General features: G+C 38.1%; 5 protein-coding genes across 8 annotated transcripts; 2 read left to right on the forward strand and 3 right to left on the reverse strand.

The window, feature by feature from the left end:
* Positions 1 to 82: 82 nt before the first annotated feature.
* Positions 83 to 5,820, reverse strand: LOC128884553 (uncharacterized). The gene is made up of 7 exons (XM_054137999.1): positions 4,480 to 5,820; positions 3,771 to 4,424; positions 2,487 to 3,664; positions 2,340 to 2,410; positions 2,074 to 2,272; positions 1,686 to 1,958; positions 83 to 1,529 (listed from the first exon to the last, which is right to left on the reverse strand). Exons 1-7 carry the CDS (start codon positions 5,132 to 5,134, stop codon positions 474 to 476), a joined length of 4,086 nt encoding a protein of 1,361 aa, XP_053993974.1. The 5' UTR covers positions 5,135 to 5,820; the 3' UTR covers positions 83 to 473.
* A 1,106-nt stretch (positions 5,821 to 6,926) lies between these two features.
* LOC128884645 (cilia- and flagella-associated protein 45-like) lies at positions 6,927 to 10,360 on the forward strand. 3 transcript variants are annotated; one of them, XM_054138173.1, is made up of 6 exons: positions 6,927 to 7,319; positions 8,476 to 8,880; positions 8,958 to 9,343; positions 9,403 to 9,535; positions 9,615 to 9,908; positions 10,028 to 10,360. In XM_054138173.1, exons 1-6 carry the CDS (start codon positions 7,122 to 7,124, stop codon positions 10,223 to 10,225), a joined length of 1,614 nt encoding a protein of 537 aa, XP_053994148.1. In that variant the 5' UTR covers positions 6,927 to 7,121; the 3' UTR covers positions 10,226 to 10,360. The 3 variants fall into 3 exon arrangements, with proteins under 3 accessions (XP_053994148.1, XP_053994149.1, XP_053994147.1); XM_054138174.1 differs by lacking the exon at positions 6,927 to 7,319 and adding an exon at positions 8,010 to 8,393 and having other exon boundaries at positions 9,990 to 10,128; XM_054138172.1 differs by lacking the exon at positions 6,927 to 7,319 and adding an exon at positions 8,012 to 8,393.
* Positions 10,240 to 12,083, reverse strand: LOC128884646 (GATOR complex protein NPRL2). Its single transcript, XM_054138175.1, has 8 exons — positions 11,908 to 12,083; positions 11,742 to 11,833; positions 11,517 to 11,673; positions 11,323 to 11,440; positions 11,021 to 11,255; positions 10,819 to 10,949; positions 10,564 to 10,733; positions 10,240 to 10,490 (listed from the first exon to the last, which is right to left on the reverse strand). Exons 1-8 carry the CDS (start codon positions 12,010 to 12,012, stop codon positions 10,314 to 10,316), a joined length of 1,185 nt encoding a protein of 394 aa, XP_053994150.1. The 5' UTR covers positions 12,013 to 12,083; the 3' UTR covers positions 10,240 to 10,313.
* A 964-nt stretch (positions 12,084 to 13,047) lies between these two features.
* On the reverse strand, positions 13,048 to 14,742 carry LOC128880572 (glutamyl-tRNA(Gln) amidotransferase subunit A, mitochondrial). Its single transcript, XM_054130837.1, has 2 exons — positions 14,223 to 14,742; positions 13,048 to 14,154 (listed from the first exon to the last, which is right to left on the reverse strand). Exons 1-2 carry the CDS (start codon positions 14,740 to 14,742, stop codon positions 13,124 to 13,126), a joined length of 1,551 nt encoding a protein of 516 aa, XP_053986812.1. The 3' UTR covers positions 13,048 to 13,123.
* A 941-nt stretch (positions 14,743 to 15,683) lies between these two features.
* Positions 15,684 to 19,801, forward strand: LOC128880543 (band 4.1-like protein 5). Of its 2 annotated transcripts, XM_054130764.1 has the most exons (7): positions 15,684 to 15,860; positions 16,083 to 16,230; positions 16,325 to 16,501; positions 16,587 to 17,285; positions 17,365 to 17,798; positions 18,078 to 18,500; positions 18,765 to 19,801. In XM_054130764.1, exons 1-7 carry the CDS (start codon positions 15,696 to 15,698, stop codon positions 18,894 to 18,896), a joined length of 2,178 nt encoding a protein of 725 aa, XP_053986739.1. In that variant the 5' UTR covers positions 15,684 to 15,695; the 3' UTR covers positions 18,897 to 19,801. The 2 variants fall into 2 exon arrangements, with proteins under 2 accessions (XP_053986739.1, XP_053986748.1); XM_054130773.1 differs by lacking the exon at positions 18,078 to 18,500.
* Positions 19,802 to 19,941: the final 140 nt, after the last annotated feature.

Consider the following 19,941-nt stretch of genomic DNA (forward strand, 5'->3'; position numbering starts at 1 on the left):
TCACACAGCAGTATAAAAATATTAAAACTTTAAGACTTTGTGCATTTTAAACTTCGTTACACCCTATTTGTCATACAGTACGTCGTCAAGCGTCGATATATCACGTGATACAATTTTTATAAAAATATATATAGCACTCTTTCATAAACACTGATAATAAAACTACCTGTGAGGTCTAAAAAATAAGGCACAAGATTATCACATCATCAATTGCATTGCTTTTTAGTGCATTTTTACGTCTATACTTATGCTCGTAAATACATCTAAACAATGCAGACACAAATGACTAAGCATATAGAATACATACGCGATATTCTATTAATTTTTTTTGGCAGATAAGTGAATTGGTAATTGATGTTTTGTCACTTAAAAGCGGGAATTACTGTTGCGACGAATAAATATAATTTTCGAAACGCGGGTATATAAATTATTGAAAATAAACCGCACCTAGATTCGGACTTGACGCGTATTATTCAAGTGACTTTTTTTAATTTTGGCATTTTCTTCGGACACCATTGCATGTGTACGTTCCAATGCTTTTCTTGGCACCGTTCATCACAGTAAAAAATTATCTCGCATCCGAGACACTTGAACTTCGGCCCGATAACGCCGCAATTTGAACATGAAAGACTATGCAAGTTGTTTGGGCTGCGGTTCACTTTACCGAGATGGGGCGTTTTGCAATTCCTAAACTGGTGTTCTGAGGTGTTCTTTGGCAATTGGGCGTGCGATGGCACCGAAGCCACCCGATATGGAGTCGTTGAAACGATAGATGACATTGCCGCCTGCATGTCACCGCTAGCAATCGAGTTTGGTTGCGTGAAATTATCACCGGTCTTGACAAACGCCAGTCGATCGAATAGGAAATTCTGCATCTGTTGATACTTGGCGGTGTTGTCGTGGCCTTCTTCGCCGAAATTGGTATCTTGCGTTTGATTGATCGTGTCTCGATTGACGACCTTTTTACTAGAACTTGCCACGTGAGGAGGCTGTCCGTTCATCACGTTTGTCAGACCAGTGGCTTGTAATCCGTCCGTGCTGGCTCTGTTAGAAGTTAATGTGTCGCGTTGTCTGTCGAAAGAAGCAGCAGCAACAACGGCGGCGGCAGCTGCGGCTGCAACAACATCTGGAAACATCCTGTTCTGAGAGTACTGGTTGTTCGTTGAAAAGCCAGACATCGATGATCGCGGTAAAGTCTGTTGCGACGTGGGTAAAGACGATGACGGCAAGAAGAGCGGTGGTAGACAGGTCCCCGCGTTAGAGTTACTAGCAGCAGAGCTTCCTCGTAACCGATCGAAGCCCATGTTGTTTGGATGTTGCAGGTTGCTCGTCGTTGGAGATGTGTATTTCACCATTGGGTCTTGTACCAGTGGGAAACGCTTGTCCATGTGTTGCAAAGAGCGCAGGCTTTCTTGCATAGGTAGATGGTATCCCGGTAGAGACGGATGTAGCCGAGGAGGGTACGGATAAGTACCATAAGGGCACAGAGGTGGATGATAATTTAGAGCGACGCCATTGTAAGGATCGATCTGTAATTGAAGAAATTATTATTGATTGTAGCACTTTAGGATAAACATAATTTTGTCAGTTTTCGGTGAGACTAGCACTGTTGAGTGTAAAGAGTAGAGTGGTTAGTTTATTTGTATCCTGTCACCCTGAAGGTGGACGCGATAAGCGTTACTTACAGCATAGTTGTTTGGGTAAAACTGGTTCATAGAGATGGGTGAACAGATGCTGGAACGTATAGGTGGTACCGATGGAACTGGTTGCGGAAGAGTTACAGACGCAGCGACGTGTTGCAGTAGTTGTTCTTGTTGTTGTTGTCGTTGTTGTCGTTGTTGTCGTTGGTGTTGGTGTTGGTAATATTGCCACCTGTCTGTACTGCATTGAGGCGTTGTGTTTAGTATATTGTTAGTTGTATTAGGCCCAGTTATCTTTGGCACTTCGGGCCCAGGAATCTGTCGTTGTACCGTTCATAAAATTTTTTATAGTTAATATGTAAGTAAAAAAATCTTTTGGGATAATCGAATAAATCGTTCAGCAATTAATTTCATTAAAAAAAGTTCCTCTTACACAAGAAGCTTTCTCCGTCGATGAAAAAGAAACGTTTTCCACAGTTTGTAACTCGGATTTGGTTTTTAAAGTTTGTTCCTTAGACATTCGTGCCAACCAGTTACCGAGAGTTGGAAATTGTTCGGTTATCGATTGACTGTTGGAACTCATCTGGGTAGAACCGTTTGGAAATTTTTCTCCCTTACAGTTTTGTTGCGACCTGTTGTTGGTACACGGGTCATACGTAAAAGTTTCGATAAGAAAGTACGAGTAATTTTTTAACTCACTTAAAATGCTCCTGTTTTGACATTGTCCCTATGGAGTTGAGTTGTATCGACTGACTTGAGCTCGATGTAACCTGAACCAAAAGGAATTTCCAATTAAACATCAGGATAAATAATAATAAGCGCCTGGATAAATACTATTCTACAAACCATTTGTACATTTTGACTGATTTCGTTGACTTTCGCAGCCAAAACATCGTTTCGACTGGGTTCGTAAGAAGTAGATTGCACGACGTGTTCTTCTGGCAAAGCAAGTTGTTTGTCAGACGGTGACTGAAACATTTTTTTAGCTGGAACGCTCGCTGTTACTTGCAGACCACCCGTGACAGAACTTATAACAGGCATAGACGCAGAAAATTCACGACATCTGATTTTCTCTAATTCCTGGACCATCAGACGATCCGATGGAGTCTCGTCCGCCATTTTCTTATTTTCTTTCTTCTTCTCCAGATCTATACGATTACTATCAAAGAATTGAGTTGGTTTCTCGCTACGATTTAAGGATATATCAGTGACGTTGAAATCTTCCTCGTCAACGTTCATTTTATTTTGCTGTCTCGTTTCCATGCACTCCTCGAGATCCGCGGAACCTTCCTCCGTGGGATTACACCGAACAGGAGAATCTGTTATGCCTGGTGAAATCGTTGATTTCGTCGAGTCTTCGATTATGGGCCAGACTTTGCTCTCCGAGTTCTGGAGATCTTCGTCGACCGAATTCTGACTCGACGAAATAGAGAGACACACTCTTGGCAGGGTCGGTGGACTGTCCCTAATTTCTCCAGGCAGCAGATTCTCGTAATTACACGGCGATCGCGGTGACAATTTTGGCGGCTCGGGTGACGCGGCTGGGAAGCTGTTTTTCAACGATTCCTTGCTTTCTTCGTTTAAGTTTCCAAGAAGATATTCGTCATCGATCGTACATCCGTCGTTATCGTTCACGTCGACCACTTCGTTGGAGATGGGAATCGTTGTGGATAGTTTGCTGTGCAACTTGGACAAGTTCTCTATCTGTTTTTCGTAGCGATTCATCACTTGTCTCAACCTGGTGTTCCGTTGGAAGCTGGAATCGTTAGCCATCTGCTTGGCCAGCTCCAGAGCCTTGTTGCGCAGTTCGCGAAGTTTTTGCTTCAACTTGTTTCGCCGATACTTCAACTTGTAGCTATCAGTTTTCAAGGACGCGAGATTCGTTTTCTCTTCATAGGCCACGTCGTTCCAACTGCTGGCTACCGTGCTCGATTCTGGTCGCGGGGTCGTGCCTGTAATAATTCTGTAATTCGATTCCTGTTTCGCCCTCGTGGTTGCCTGAGAGTTGTTGTATCTATCCGCCTCTGTTAATAGAAAAGATATATTTTCGGTTGTTAGTCGAAGCTGAAAGGGGTTAATTAAGCAGAGTGCGATGTGCAATATTATTTATCCACTTACTATCGTCGTTACCTGTAGGAACGACTTTCTTCAATCTCAATGGGGGTACCACTTTACCCCCGCTTCCTTCCTTAGTTGTCGACACAACTCTGACACACTTGTCGCTGCATGTGGTCTGTGCTTCCCCTGTCTCGTTCGAGCCACAGAAATTTGTTAAAAATTCCTTGATGGTGCTCTCCGCGCATTCATCTCTGTTCTGACTGGAATCTGCTTCCTGCGATCGTTTCTTCTTTCTGTTCTCCTTGATAACATCCTTCTCGTAATCCATGTCGTCGTTGATTTTTCGTTTCACTCCGCGCAGACTTTCTACGCTGGAAATTTGAGGAATTACGTAACCTTGAGAACTCGCGAACTCTTTTACGGCGAGTGTTTCGTTAGGATTAACGTCTACACTTTTGCAAGCCTCCTCGTTTGACAACATATCGATCGAGGTTACTGGCTCCACTTCGACGATGTCCAGATTTATGGGCTTGGATAGAAACAGCAGCGACGAACAGTCCATGCGAAAGGATCTGGTAGGCACAGGTGGAGCCGGACGAATCGGCAGAGAACGGTTCGGTTGCATCGGTATCAAACATTGTCCACGATCCCGTAGGGCAGTTGCCAAGCTGGCGCTTCCCTTACAGTTCAGTTTGCTGGAACTGTCTGCTATCATGATTCGTGGTTCTGGAACAGTATTCGTAATCAGTAAGTTAGAGATAATATAAAATAAATTTTGTACCTATGGTAACGTTTGAGAATTCACCCTCTCCTTGGTCTACCCTGTTCAACGTGTTCACGTCGCAGAACCGTTTTAGAATGGTCTGTTTCCACGTATTCTTCTCGTCAGCCGTCAGATCGACGAAAATGGGTCTGTCCTGGTGGACACTTTTCATCATCGGACAGTGTAGGCCACTTTCGTTGAGCCTCTTCGAGCCTTTTACATTTTCTGGCGTACTTTCCCGTGTTCGTAGGGCTTCTTGAATCTCGCTGGAGCTACTGATCAAACAGACTCCCTGTTCCTCCTCGAAACTCGTGCCATATTCCTCGCAACACAAATGTTGCACGTCGCAGCTGACTTCTTCATCTTTTCCTACTTCTTCTTCTTCTTCTTCTTCTTCGTATTCGTCTTCGTCCTCATCGTCTTTTTCTTCTTCGAAATCATCGTCTTCTTCCTCTTCTTCAGCCTGCGCTTTACTCGAATGTGATTCAGAAAACGATAAGGAGGTGGTTCCCGAAGATTCGTCGGTTTTCTTACAAATTCTATTGTCGCGGGATATCAATACCTTCGGCCAGCAATTCAGATCGAACAATCTCGTTGGCGACTTGTACTTCTTCGATCTTCCTTTGTGCTTTTGCGACGGATCGATCGATCGGTTAATATCGCGTTCTTTCATTTTTTTTTTTTTTTTTCACACACACACTTGACGACGGCAGTCGTCGACGTTATAATTTGTTCGAAGGCAGCGTTGGCGACGAGCTAAGATTTTATATCGATTCCCCTTTTTCACACTCACGAAATCCACCAAATAACTTTAGCGCTGAATTCACTGTTTTCATTTGCGAGAGGATACATGATCGATTCTAGAATACTAGAAGTCTACAATACAGAAATAAGTTCTATTCAATTCAGAATTACCTTGTACAAGTTTCACGGAGAATTCGAAGCATCACGAGTAGTTGATCCCAAAAAAGAAGAAGCATGTGCGAAATGCAATCAGAAATAGAAATGAATAACATCATTCAACACAGATAACAACTTTGAGTGTTTTGCGAAACATGCTCTCGGGAACTCGCGAAAGTGAATAGAGTGGTGTCTTGATAAAAGAATGTGTGGAGAACGACTGTGAAAATTGAATAAAAATTGTCTTTTAGCAAAATAAGAAACTTGTATCTTAAAATATAGAAAGCTACCATCGAGATTGAACTGTCCCGATTGGCATATCCCGCAGAACGGTTTTAGACGATGTCGCGTGTAAAGTGAGGACAGAAACCAAGGAATCTCGCGCGTATGCTTGAGTTCCCTCTTCTAGAAAAGTTCTTATTAGGGAAACCCTTCGCAATTGGCCGACTAGAACGCAGTTGTTTGGCGCAGCTCGGGGTTGCAATGTTCGCCAGCAACACAGCAAGGGAAAAAACGATAAATTCTGTCCCTTTGCTAACGCTTACCACGCTTGTTTCCATTCTTAAAGATGGTGCTTTGCTGGTATCGAAATAAAAATGGTTATTCTGGGACGTATTACTAATTAAAAACACGGCTAATAAGGTTCATTATTTAAAACGATATACATCTCGATCTCTGATTTAGGTCCTTTTAAAAATATAGCTAACGTATACGCGATTGCTGAAACTTTAACGTATGGATATTTTAAAAAATATTGTCTAATATTCATACAGAATAGTGGACATAAATGTACACCTTAGCTTGCTACAATTGTATTCTATCTGTACACTATGCTATTACGTGCTATAATTGCCACTGTAAACACTGCTATATTTGCTTCGAATTTATTTAACATTGGTATCTCGATACGGCGTCTGGAGTTATATTTAACTCGCTCTTGTAAAATGCATGGACGGTATCGATCGTCTTTTTCATTCTTCGGACACTGTTTAATACTTAAATGCAAAAGTTCTGCCTGGCTAAATCGATACGCCGAATAAACGTTACGTTGCGTATCGCTTACGACAACCCACGAAACATTTGTATTTTATAAAATAGCAGCGACGCCTGCTGTAATTATGTATTTATAATAAAACAGCTACAAGTGTGAAATTCGTGTTTAATGTTATAAAATAAGTAGACCTCCACGGGGCATAAGAGTTAATACGAGGGCTCATTGTCCCGTTATATCTATGTAAATCATACATTTAACTCGCAATGCGAACACTTAGGAGAGACGAACACATAGTCACATGTGCATTTTCCCAGCCGAGGAAAGCTGACGTAGGGAAGAAACTCGGCGACGATCGCAACACGAACAAAAGGGGTGAATCACCCCACCGTCGCGGCTTAGACTAGACAGCCCTTTGCAGCCTGAAGAATAAAATAAAATTACACCTATTCCTCGATTTGCGCGCGAAACAAAATATTTCTTATCGAGGATCAGTAACGATATTACTTAATATTTACATTACATCTTAATATTTAAACGAAAGGCTGGCTTTTTGTAAAATGATCAGAACTCACCGCCGAGTAATTACTATCGAACAAACGAGCACCGTAGCGATCGCCCGTTACCGTTTCTAAACAGCATACTTCAGTAGACTTCTACGTCCTGTTCAATCCAACCCTATTTTTATATATATACATCCATAGTTTATATTGTAAATTGACGTTCGCAGAAAGTGTAACACCCGCGGAAAGAGAACAGTGCCTTTCAAATGGTGGTACATAAAGTTAACGACATGTTTAAGGCGAACACTGTTTGTAGATCATCGCATAGCAATACGAAGTATCAGAGAAATTCGAAATCCGCGGATCAAGTATGCTCGAGTTCGCAAAAAAATGTGTGTACCAGCGCCAGCCAATGCAAACAAAATTATTCGAAACATTGCTGTTCTTCGTGCACCGGAAGACAGGTAACGATTTCAGCGTTACATTTAGAACATTTAAATTTAAATTTAATTTAAAAACCCACTATATGATGAAATTCTGAAAAAAATATGCATCTAATAGGTTCTTCTAATCCTTTATCGTCTGTGTCATTAACTGATGACATTTTTACAAATAAATTATCTCAGAATGTAAACAATATTGTTTTGTTAGGGGAATGGTCAAAATCGTGGCAAGCGACGCTATAACCACCTAGCGGTGAGAAGGTGGAACTAAAATTATCGACATTACAGAAAAAGTAAAAAAATACTTATATAATCTATTTTATTCCGTTTGATAATAAACTTGTAGTCATAAAACAAACACTGACAGATTAAAATTCATTAGTAGAAGTTACAATAAGCAAATAATTAAAATGCCGGTAATTGATTGACAGTGGCGCCATTGGTGGCACAACGCCTAAGTTTGTTCTCGAATAGTTCCTGTTTTAAACGCTAGATGGCGCCATTTGTTTTTTATTTAAAAAAAAAAATAATTTAAGGGTTAAAAAAATGATTTTCATTCGAATTTTAATGTCACATTGCTGGCTAACTAATTTGTTAATAATAAAAATTTTTTTTTTATAAACATACAAATGGCGCCATCTAACGCTAAACAAAGGAACTATTCGAGGACAAACTTGAGCGTTGTAAAATGATCAGAACTCACCGCCGAGTAATTACTATCGAACAAACGAGCACCGTAGCGATCGCCCGTTACCGTTTCTAAACAGCATACTTCAGTAGACTTCTACGTCCTGTTCAATCCAACCCTATTTTTATATATATACATCCATAGTTTATATTGTAAATTGACGTTCGTAGAAAGTGTAACATCCGCGGAAAGAGAACAGTGCCTTTCAAATGGTGGTACATAAAGTTAACGACATGCTTAAGGCGAACACTGTTTGTAGATCATCGCATAGCAATACGAAGTATCAGAGAAATTCGAAATCCGCGGATCAAGTATGCTCGAGTTCGCAAAAAAATGTGTGTACCAGCGCCAGCCAATGCAAACAAAATTATTCGAAACATTGCTGTTCTTCGTGCACTGGAAGACAGGTAACGATTTCAGCGTTACATTTAGAACATTTAAATTACTATTAAAATACTATTTATTTTATTGTATTTACCACGTGTGCAGTTGGATGAGAGAGGAGTTAAAAGTAGAGGGGGAAGAATGAAAGTGATTCCTAAGAAAAAGATACCGCCTCAAAAAATTCTAACAAAGAAAGAATATAATGAATTTCGAGAATGCGGTAGTCTTGCGACAAAGGAGGAACAAATAGCTGCTTTTCAAGCAGAGAAAGAAGAAAGGCAAAGACTGTTAAAGGAAAGCATGGAGAGAAAAGAAGAATTTCGTAGAATTGATATGCAACAGCCTCGGGAAAAATGTCCGGAATTGGTTGAAATTGAAGAGGAAGCTAGGAAAAGAACGAAACATATTCTCGAGAGAGCGCAAAATATGAAACTCGAGCAAGAAGAAGAAATTCAGAAATGCAACAAAATTATTTTAGAAACTAAGTGTCGCGCCATTCGAGATGCACAGGTGAGATATGCTGTATAAAAGAAGTTTCGTTCTGTGCTTCTACGTTTTTTAAAACGCTAATCGCGACTATGTTCCAGATAGCAGAGAAAAAATTGGTCGAACTTGAGTTGGAAGAAGAGGAAAAACGTCTGAATGATATGATGGAAAATGAGAGAAGGTGGGCAATCAAAGAGGAACTTAAGAAAGAAGAGGAAGAAGCCGCGCGGAAACTAGAATTCGCAAATAGATTAAAAGATCAGATAAAGGAGAACGAGGAGAATAGAATGTTGGAATTTGCGAGGAAGCAAGAAGAAAGCAGATTAATTAATTTAAGTAATGTCGCTTGGCAGCAAGATGAAATTGCAAAATTACATAACAGGGAATCGGAAAATGCACGAATTCGACAGGAAATTGCCGAAGGAAACGAGCAGTTGAAACATTTTAAGGCTATGGAAGAACAGGAAAATAAAATCATCGATCTTAGGTAAAAGTCATCGTTGAGATTCTAATCGATAATTAAGTTATCGAACGTTGTTTATGTAGAATCCAGGAGTATCAACGACAGAAGGAGGAAAGAGAAAAGAAATTGGCGGAAGAACGAAGATTGGAAAAATTAGTAAAGGAAGAGGAGAAATCGAGAGTGGCGACTCAAGCGATACAATTCAAGAATATTCAAGTATCAAACTGTTCGATTAATAGAATTATCAGTCGATAAACTGTAGAATTTCCTATAGTAACGACTTTTATTTTTGCAGTCGCGTATCGATGAATTGAACGCTGCGCGAATTCAAGAGGAAGTAGAACGGGAGTGGAGACGAAAGGAAAAGGAAGAGGCAATGAAAAGAGCGGAAGCTCAACAATCTCTCATAGACGAACGAGAAAGACAAATAAATAATAAGCGAGTAATGCAGGCGATCGAGTTAGAACGAGAGCGACGCGAGTTCGAGAAAATTGTTCGCGTTCAGAAGGAAGCTTTTTGTAGAGATCAAAAAGAACTCGAAAGGAAACAACGACTAGCTTTAATTCATAGGAGCGAAATACTGAAACAGGTTTGTTTTCGTTCGAAACTAACTTATATTCTAACTCCTTCGTATACATCGAGAAAATAATTCGCGAAACATTTATTACAGCAAAATCATATTAATTTTCGTTCTATTATTTTCGTAAGGTAAACGAGAAGGAAAAGGAACGCATCGAGGCCAGGAAGAAAATGTTCGAAGAAGGTCTGGCGATTCGAACAGAAGCCGAAATGCGTAAGAAGACATTGCGTGAAGCAATGCAGAAGAAGTGCGACGAAATGAGACACAACAAAGTACCTGAAATGTACATTAATGAAGTAAAACGAATGATCGAAAATATACAATGATCGGATTAGTTCGCGGTAACACAGAACCATTTCGCGTTTATCGAAAGCGAAGAAGGGAAAGATCCACGAAACATTTTTTTTTTTTATTTTACTTCCATAACATAACAACATTTGGATCGCGTTCAACGATGTCTTCGATTTGTGCCGCCGACTGACTCGTACTACAACAAATTTCGTCGAGACTGTACGTTCCCGTGAAGTACTTATAAATTGGGTTAGTCTTAATCTCTTCGTTACAGGGAGATCCCGTCAGATATATTGGATACTGTAACCAAAGATAAAAAAGAAACTTGTCATGAAATATAGCAACATTTTTATCCAAAAAATGACAAACATACCTTGTATACCCTACGAATGAGGCCTTCGATAAGGCCGAATTGTACCAGTCTTCTCTCGTTTATTCTTAAATTTTGCGGATTGAGTCGCTGACATAGGTCTCTCATGCTGCTGCCGTGCGTCATACTCGCGTACATTCGACATATGTCTCTAAGATACGCGGGTTGTCTAGCTATGAAACAGAGATATTTTTATAAATTTTATTGTAATTTCTAATAGAGATATTCCTTCAGATCTGACTGAAATTGCGAACTTACGAAATTTCGAAGCATACGCGATACATCGTCCTTGTAACTTTGTATTTTCAGCTAGCTCTTTTAATTTAGGAGTTGCAGCATAAACATTACTGTATTGAAATATCGGAATCAATGTTACAACGCCGTAATAACTGAAAATATATCAAGAATATATTATAATGGTTCTATATTTAAACAACAAATTTTATGTCCAAAAACTTACACAAGGTTTTGCACACAGCTTTTAACCAGGTTGTTTTCCACATCTGCCTCAGCTGCTATTCGTGCAACATGATTGAACCCATCTATATAAGGCAATACTTGTTGAGTAGTCAGATCCCATTGATCGCTTTGAAATGCTTCACGGCCCTCCAAAAATATGGGTACCTGATGATCAAGAACTGGTTTTGGCTCAGGTGCTAATTTTATGACTTTCAAGTGGGATGTCATTGTCCCCTCTAATAAAATATTTATTCGTACCTTTAGCACATCTATTAAAAGTGAATAGTTACAAATTGTTCCTACCTGTTAATGTGCACATCTTGTGCAAGTTTAAGTCTTGCATTACTTGCTGCAACATTTCTGCTAACCTTGTCTTGTCATCAGATTTTGATAAGAAACAATTTTCTATTTCAAGGGCCATCTAAAGAAAAAAGTGAAAATTGTTAGAAAAACAGTATCAAGGTTGCTCTTACTACTTTAAATGTCTGAAGTCTTACTAGGAAATCTGACATTTTCCTAACAACAGGTTCATAATGCACAGTACGTGCTTCTGCATCGCAGACAAAGCACAGATTAAAATAGAATGCATTTCTTGCATATTTCTTATCGTCAATTTTTACAGGAAATCCTAAAATCTTACAATCCTTCAATGTTCTGCGATAAAACGAAACCTTTCATAAATTTGTACATAGACAGTTTTTTCAATCAAAAGATACACTTACACTGTTATAGTGCTACGTTGTAATTGTGCCTTTGGTATAATGTAAACACTGACATTATCAAAGATATCCTTTGAAATAAAATTATCTGGTACCTGAAAAATAATTGAGTTGTATTTACATTTCATCCCTTGATAAATCAAATAGATCGTTTACAATTTTTATTAACCTGACAAGTAATTTTTGGACCCACTATATGATGAAATTCTGAAAAAAATATGCATCTAATAGGATCTTCTAATCCTTTATCGTCTGTGTCATTAACTGATGACATTTTTACAAATAAATTATCTGAGAATGTAAACAATATTGTTTTGTTAGGGGAATGGTCAAAATCGTGGCAAGCGACGCTATAACCACCTAGCTGTGAGAAGGTGGAACTAAAATTATCGACATTACAGAAAAAGTAAAAAAATACTTATATAATCTATTTTATTCCGTTTGATAATAAACTTGTAGTCATAAAACAAACACTGGGAGATTAAAATACATTAGTAAAAGTTACAATAAGCAAATAATTAAAATGCCGGTAATTGATCGACAGTGGCGCCATTGGTGGCACAACGCCTACGTTTGTTCTCGAATAGTTCCTGTTTTAAACGCTAGATGGCGCCATTTGTTTTTTATTAAAAAAAAATAATTTAAGGGTTAAAAAAATGATTTTCATTCGAATTTTAATGTCACATTGCTGGCTAACTTATTTGTTAATAATAAAAAATTTTTTTTTATAAACATACAAATGGCGCCATCTAACGCTAAACAAAGGAACTATTCGAGGACAAACTTGAGCGTTTTCCCGAGAGAGGCCCTGACCAAACTCCGAAATTAGTTCCATTTCTGACTGCTAGTTGGCGCCCCTTGCATGTTAATATTTTTTTTATTATAATATGCAATAACAAATAAGTGGACCAGTAACGTGATATTAAAATTTGAATGGAAACCATTTTTTAACCCTTAAATTATTTGTTTTTTTAAATAAAAAACAAATGGCGCCATCTAGCGTTTAAAACAGGAACTATTCGAGGACAAACTTGGCGTTGTGCCACCGATGGCGCCACTATCAATCAATTACCGGCATTTTAATTATTTGCTTATTGTAACTTTTACTAATGTATTTTAATCTCCCAGTATTTGTTTTATTACTACAAGTTTATTATCAAACGGAATAAAATAGATTATATAAGTATTTTTTTACTTTTTCTGTAATGTCGATAATTTTAGTTCCATCTTCTCACCGCTAGGTGGTTATAGCGTTGCTTGCCACGATTTTGACCATTGGCGGGAGGGAACATTAAATAATTAAACAAGATTGTGAAAGATATTTTACTTCATTATGTGACAAAATGATAATGTTATAAATAAACCAACGTTCGTACACAAACATTTTATTCGAGCAGAGATAGATCTGTCAATTCTAGCCTAGGAAACTTAACTATTTGTTCTATCCACTTCGCTATGCTAAGAAGTTTTTTTTCATGGAAAGGTGGTGCCATAAGTTGCAAAGACAAAGGTAAACCATTTCGGGAAAGTTTAATTGGCAGGTTAATTGCTGGTATGCCTGCCATATTCGCAGGCTGTGTACAATAATCTTGAATTAAACACTGAGTCTGATTATCTAATGCAACGAATCCATTGTAGTCTGGTGCATCTGTTAATGTTGTAGGAGTAAGCAGAAGGTCAATGTTATCGTTCCATACCGATTCGAAGTCATTAGAGATTAGTCGTCTCATCTTCATTGCTTTTACATAATATTCTTCGTAATTTTCTTCTAATAAAAAATAATTTCCAACTAAGATGCGCTCCTTAACCACGTTACCAAATCCTTCTGTTCTAGTCCTTTTATAAAGTTCGAGCGCGGAACTCCACTCGTCTGCTCTATAACCGTATTCCATACCGTCGTAACAAGCTAAATTACTAGCAACATCGCAACGATTCAGGATTGAATAACAAGATATAGAGTAACTGGTATGTGGCATTGATACTGTAGAAACTGATGCCCCAGCTTCTCTCAAATACTGGGAAACTTCATCCCAACATTCCTGAACATCAGGATTTATATTTTTTAGTTTATACTCTTTTGGTATCCCAATTCTCAGATTACTAACATCTATGGTGTTGGGTAAATTAATTGGGACATATTCATTTCGTGTGGATGTAGAATCAGCTTCATCAGGACCAGCTATAGCATTCAAAACAAACACTGCATCATCCACATATCTTGCAAGAATGCCAGGAACATCCATAGAATTTACAAGTGGAATAAGCCCATAGCGTGACACTAGCCCATAAGTGGGTTTTAATCCAACAAGACCACAGTATGATGCTGGATTTCTAGTGGAACCACCAGTATCTGAACCTAATGCAGCATAACAAGTTCCAGTAGCAACAGCTACAGCAGAACCACCACTGCTACCACCTAAAATGCATATGTATATACAATACCGATGTACAAACAATTCAACAAAATAATTGAATAAATTATACCTGCTATATGCCATGAATTGTCATTAGGAGAATCCTTTGTGCATTCCTCTTTGCAAGAGTAATATTTGTTTATTACATCTGATTTCCACAGGTTCTTTGTTGGACCATAATACGAATCAACAGTTCCAGAACCCATAGCGAATTCATCGAGATTAGTTTTGCCAATTAAAACTGCTCCGGAATCTGCTAAACGTTGGTATACAGTTGCATTGTATATTGGAATAAAATTCGAAAGCATTTTCGATGCACAGGTCGTCAAGTGACCATTCGTGCAATAATTATCTTTAACTGCAATGGGAATTCCATCGAGTTTTCCCAATAATGCATCATTTTTCTGCCTCGAATCTGAATTCTCGGCCTGCTTCTTTGCTGTTTCATCAGTTACAGTGATATAGGCATTTAATGGTTTAATAACCGTTGTCAATTTGACAGCTGCTTTTGCGATATCGGAAGGTCGCACCTCGACATTATGTATTTTTTGACTTACGTCTTTTATTGATGCGAAGAGTAATTTATTCATATTATGTCGAAAATATTAATGGGAAGTACATGTGTTTATAACCTCTATACGAAACGTAACCTTACTTTTATCACTCGTACAGAGAGACAGAGAGAATAAAGGTACTCTTTGTTCGATCAAAATAAATAATGTACTATATTTTTATTCGAGAGTTTGTTACATTTAATATTATTATTATTATTTACAACATTGGAGGGAAGACATACTTAAATTAATTTATACTATGCAATATAATTTTACAGGAACGACTAACATACTAAATACGTGCATGTATTTAAATAGTTAATATACAAATTTATTTATTATGTTCGATCATTTTACAATTGTATTTTATAATGTAAACCATCTGAAAATATGTAAATAGTCATTTCCATTCAATTGTTCCAGTTATGTTGTAAGCGACGCGATCATCGTTGATCACCATTTCGTTCGATGAAATGCTTTTATATGTACGATTTAATAAAGATTATTCTTAGTACATACAAACATTCATTCCTTTTTCCTATCAAACCTGGCATAAATACATTTAATAAATACAAAAATTAAACCTGGATACAAGCAATGTTTCAAATTCTTGACTGCTAGGTGGCGATGCAGTTTCGTTGGCTTTAACGCGTTGAGAAAAATGTTTGGAACGGAAAAAATATTCGTGAGTTTACCGTAATCGAAATGTACATATATCTTTTCTGGGTGCGTACGAGCCGCGTGGTTTGTTATGGCTAGTCGATCGACAAACGAATACGATGTAGATATTTTCCGTAATCCGTTTAATATGTATATTTAATGAGCCGTTCGTTCGTTGTACGCGTGTGTTTATGCATGTACCCAACGCGCAGGTGGGCGTATTTCACGTTTCACGGTAACGTACCGCGAAAATGATATTTCCGCGACGAGGAATGTAGCGATACGGCTCGGAATATCACTTGTGCCAAGCAGTGAGAAACTTCGAACGTATGTCAAATAAAATGTTAAGGTTCCTATCACGACGTAGGGCGCGTAGTGTCAGCGGGCAAACCGCGTCGTCCCAGATTAAAAACCAGCGATTGCTCAGCAACAAGAATGTTGTTCAGTGCAGGGTCGTTTTGCTCGACGGGACGGATCTGCCTATAGAATTATCGGTAAGTACGACAGTTTGTTAAGCAATAATCTTTTGTTATATATCGTTCGAGTTCTGCATAAAAATATTGTCTAGAAACATCTGAACTCCATTAACAATATTTGATATTAATCTATGCTCTCAGAGTATACTCAATTATTTCATAGACACAATATTACTAATTATTATGTGCTCCAATATTTTGGTACAAGTTTGTATACACTTTAATGTTTTTCTGTTGCAGAAAAAGGCATTGGCTAGTGACTTATACGAACAAGTATTTTATAGTTTAGACTTAATAGAGAAAGATTATTTTGGATTGCAGTATACAGATAGCAATAATGTTCAACACTGGTTGGATCCTACAAAGCCTATCAAGAAACAAGTGAAAAGTATGACTTAATCTAATATGTAATAAATTGCATGCTTCCACATTCCATTTTCTGAAATAGCGATTAACACACAAAATCATACTCTTCTGCATAGTTGGGCCCCCATACACTTTACGACTGAAAGTAAAGTTTTATTCATCCGAGCCTAACACATTGCGTGAGGAACTAACCCGATATCAGTTCTTCTTGCAATTGAAGCAAGATGTTTTGGAAGGAAAGCTTCACTGCCCCCATCAAGTTGCAGTTCAGTTGGCTGCGTTAGCTCTTCAATGTAAGCATTCCAAACTGAATACCCAAATCAAGAAATGTGAAACATCTCAGCATACATTTTAAAATGAACTCACTTATATTTTCAGCTGAACTGGGTGACTATGACCCTGCCATACATAGCGCGGTAACGGTGTCGGAGTTTCGATTTGTACCGGGTCAAACGGAGCAAATGGAACTCGAAATACTGGAAGAGTATACAAAGTGCTCTGGTCTTAGTCCCGCGCAAGCTGAATCAGCTTATCTCAGTAAAGCGAAATGGTTGGATATGTATGGTGTAGACATGCACACCGTCCTCGGGAAAGACGCCTGCGAGTATTCCTTAGGTTTAACTCCAACTGGAATCTTGGTCTTCGAAGGCACGCAAAAAATAGGCTTGTTCTTCTGGCCTAAGATCGGTCGTCTAGATTTTAAAAAAAAGAAACTCACATTAGTCGTGGTAGAGGAGGATGACGAAGGAAGGGGGGAACAAGAACATACGTTCGTCTTCAGATTGGTTAACGAGAAGGCTTGCAAGCATCTGTGGAAATGCGCTGTAGAACATCACGCTTTCTTTCGATTACGAGCACCCGTTAAAGGTGCCAGTGGGCGACAAAATTTCTTTCGCATGGGCTCGCGGTTTCGTTACAGCGGTAAAACTGAATTCCAAACGACTCAACTGAATCGAGCGCGTAGAACCGTGCAGTTCGAGCGACGTCCAAGTCAGAGATACGCACGTCGACAGAGTCACGTTTTAAGAGAACGGCAAAGGCAGCAAGTGGAACAACCGCAACCTTCGCCACCTGCCAGTAAGTTCAACGAATATATCTTTATTCTGTTAACCATTTAGATGCTATGATATTAAAAAATACTTTCACTTACTTTCAGCTGAAGAGCAGCCTTTGCAACGTCAGTCGAGCCAATGTAGTACAAAATCTTCGGAATCCAGTATACATGGAACATCTTCGCCTTTGGTAGATTCCTTGCTGAAATCGCTTGCCAAAGATCAACAACCGTTGGAACCTAGAAATCAAACAACAGTTGTCAGCAGCGAAAAGGAATCGGAACCAGTAAAAACTAGCTTGACCATCGAGAGTATAACAAACCAAGTGCAATTGGTGCCGAATAACCAAGTTGGCGGTACCTCGTCATTGCCTCCTCGTACACCCATTCCGTTGGAATCGTTGAAGTGTAATATATTAAAAGCAAAATCCCTCGAACAGGGCAAAAATTCAAATTTAGTTTCGATCACTTCTACGGAAGCACCTGCTGTTGTCGCTAAAAACAATCAGCATGCCGACGCTGCAACGATCGTATCCGTGGTGAGAAAACCATGTTATATAGTACTACATATATATTATTTATCTTAAATATATTTTCGCTAATTACCGCGTAAAATGGCGAAATAAATGTTCAAACACTACATCGCAATAAACATCCGTTTGTTTCTTAGATTAGTATTAATTAAACTATTTTATACTTTTATGTTTTTATGTTATACCTATGCTCAAGTAGCTTTATTCGAAATTTTGTTCCATTGTTTCGTGCTTCCTAGGCTTTAGTTGTGATTTGTTTGCTTTCTTGCATTGTTCGTTATTTAGGGTGGAGATAAACTGACGCTTTCCGTAAGTGGAGCAACAACGACGAATCCATCCATGGATGATACTGTGACTGTAACGCACTTTTCTTTAGACAGCTGGGGACAGATCGAACAAAAAACTACACAGCTAAATCCTAAAGTCTCGAATCAGTCCCAGAATCCATTTAATCCGTTCACGAGCGACAGCAGTAGCGATGTCACTAGCGTTTCCGAGAATGTAGAAGATGAAGTAAAAACAGAGGAGGAGAAGAAAACGAATACGAATCCGTTCATAGACTCGAATCCGTTCTTGGGTCTGCTTAATCCCTTCAAAGAAGTGCAACCTACCGTCGAAAAGAAAGTCGAAGCAGAGGCAGAGAAAAATGGAGCAAGAGTCGTGAAAACCGAAGAGATACAAACGACTACTACAACTCTTACTCACAAGGTGTGGCTCATGCTTGCGAGTTAGCTACTGTAACAATGTTTTCTGTACTGTACTCGTGTAATTTGAAGAAATGCTTTGTTTGGTTCGTGCAAGTTGCGCCATGTACATATACGCACATTTTATTTGTATAATAAAATTATTTCGAATCGTGTATTTGATCGACGAACATTAAAATTAAACAAATTTGTTGATATCGGTATTTTAAATTATACAATATGTAATTTTTTTAATCGGTGATATGTACCTATTATTTTTGTGTTGTAGGATGACAATTCGACTGTTTCTGACATCAGCCCTTGGCTCGTGGCTGATCCATTGCAAACCACTACGACGGATCAAACTCCGATCAAACATACTATTATTACAAGGAAGACAGTGATTACAACGCAACTCTGAAGTATTATTTGTCTGGCTGAATAATCAAGGTATTTATTAAATTCGTCTTCCTTGGACTGCATAATGATTTACTTAAAGTGCCTATGGAAATACGACGATACTGCCCAGCGAAAGAGGTAGTCTTCGATATCATAAAAATAATATCTCTTTGATACAAAAATATTACTCCATTTTACGTTTGCTTTTTATTAATAGCAATTTTACTCATATTCCGAAGCATTTCTGATCATTTTGCCATGCAAACTTAGATATCTTCTGCATTTATTATCGAGTAGGATAGTTGATTGTTACAAAATCAAGTGTCTTTACATTCTGTTAGTATATATGGGAAATGTATGCATACATTAAACGTTAATGTATGGTGCTTTTATTAAAAACAGTGTATCAAAGGTACGCAGACTTTTAAAATGCTGTTTAACGATTACCTTCTTTACAGAATTTTCGTTCAGTTGTACGTTTACAATTGTTAAATAAAGTTTAGGTATCTAAACGGTAAAATATACAAGTATTTAAACACCTGTGAGATAGTATTTTATACTTGCCATAGTGCCTTTAATTATAATGAAAATGAGAAGACTATTGTATTAAAATTTTTATAGTCATTCCTATGAAGTTTATTGTATTGTGTTAGTAATGATCAGTAATCTGAAATGGAACTACGAAATATTTTTTACCTTCTCAAATTACGAAACTCAAATTATATAAAGTAAGTCTCGTCTGTTTCGACGAATTACGTGAAAGGCTGTTGAAGTACTTATTGTATTCCATATACAAGCATTTATGAAAGTAGAAGAAGGGCGCTGTTTTATGTTTGTTTATGTATTTAAATATATTGTATTTAATAGCAATAAGTTAAGTACTACGATACTATATCATTTGAAAATCTAATATATCTATTACCTGTGTTTACAGTGCTATTATTAACCGACACCCTAATGTATTCCGTCCTAAAGTGTTATATACATATACTGTTATATACGTTATGTATAATTTTTGCTTTGTAATAAAAAAAAGTATTATTAAAAAGTTGTATTGCGAATTTTTT

The sequence above is a fragment of the Hylaeus volcanicus genome, chromosome 1, assembly GCF_026283585.1.
Source record: "Hylaeus volcanicus isolate JK05 chromosome 1, UHH_iyHylVolc1.0_haploid, whole genome shotgun sequence".
Taxonomy (NCBI): Eukaryota; Metazoa; Arthropoda; class Insecta; order Hymenoptera; family Colletidae; genus Hylaeus; species Hylaeus volcanicus.

Excerpts from the sequence above, each read along its gene's own strand:
- LOC128884645 (XM_054138173.1), top strand. The coding sequence starts at position 7,122 with ATGGTGGTACATAAAGTTAACGACATGTTTAAGGCGAACACTGTTTGT. Across the intron at positions 8,881-8,957 it reads GCGCCATTCGAGATGCACAG|ATAGCAGAGAAAAAATTGGT; the intron begins GTGAGATATGCT and ends ACTATGTTCCAG. Across the intron at positions 9,344-9,402 it reads AATAAAATCATCGATCTTAG|AATCCAGGAGTATCAACGAC; the intron begins GTAAAAGTCATC and ends TTGTTTATGTAG.
- LOC128880572 (XM_054130837.1), bottom strand. The coding sequence starts at position 14,742 with ATGAATAAATTACTCTTCGCATCAATAAAAGACGTAAGTCAAAAAATA. Across the intron at positions 14,155-14,222 it reads CAATTCATGGCATATAGCAG|GTGGTAGCAGTGGTGGTTCT; the intron begins GTATAATTTATT and ends TATGCATTTTAG.
- LOC128884553 (XM_054137999.1), bottom strand. The coding sequence starts at position 5,134 with ATGAAAGAACGCGATATTAACCGATCGATCGATCCGTCGCAAAAGCAC. Across the intron at positions 3,665-3,770 it reads GAAGAAAGTCGTTCCTACAG|AGGCGGATAGATACAACAAC; the intron begins GTAACGACGATA and ends TTCTATTAACAG. Across the intron at positions 2,411-2,486 it reads TCAGTCAAAATGTACAAATG|GTTACATCGAGCTCAAGTCA; the intron begins GTTTGTAGAATA and ends CTTTTGGTTCAG.
- LOC128880543 (XM_054130764.1), top strand. The coding sequence starts at position 15,696 with ATGTCAAATAAAATGTTAAGGTTCCTATCACGACGTAGGGCGCGTAGT. Across the intron at positions 15,861-16,082 it reads ATCTGCCTATAGAATTATCG|AAAAAGGCATTGGCTAGTGA; the intron begins GTAAGTACGACA and ends TTTCTGTTGCAG. Across the intron at positions 17,286-17,364 it reads GCAACCTTCGCCACCTGCCA|CTGAAGAGCAGCCTTTGCAA; the intron begins GTAAGTTCAACG and ends ACTTACTTTCAG.
- LOC128884646 (XM_054138175.1), bottom strand. The coding sequence starts at position 12,012 with ATGTCATCAGTTAATGACACAGACGATAAAGGATTAGAAGATCCTATT. Across the intron at positions 11,834-11,907 it reads GTCCAAAAATTACTTGTCAG|GTACCAGATAATTTTATTTC; the intron begins GTTAATAAAAAT and ends ATTATTTTTCAG. Across the intron at positions 10,950-11,020 it reads AGCTGTGTGCAAAACCTTGT|TTATTACGGCGTTGTAACAT; the intron begins GTAAGTTTTTGG and ends ATATATTTTCAG.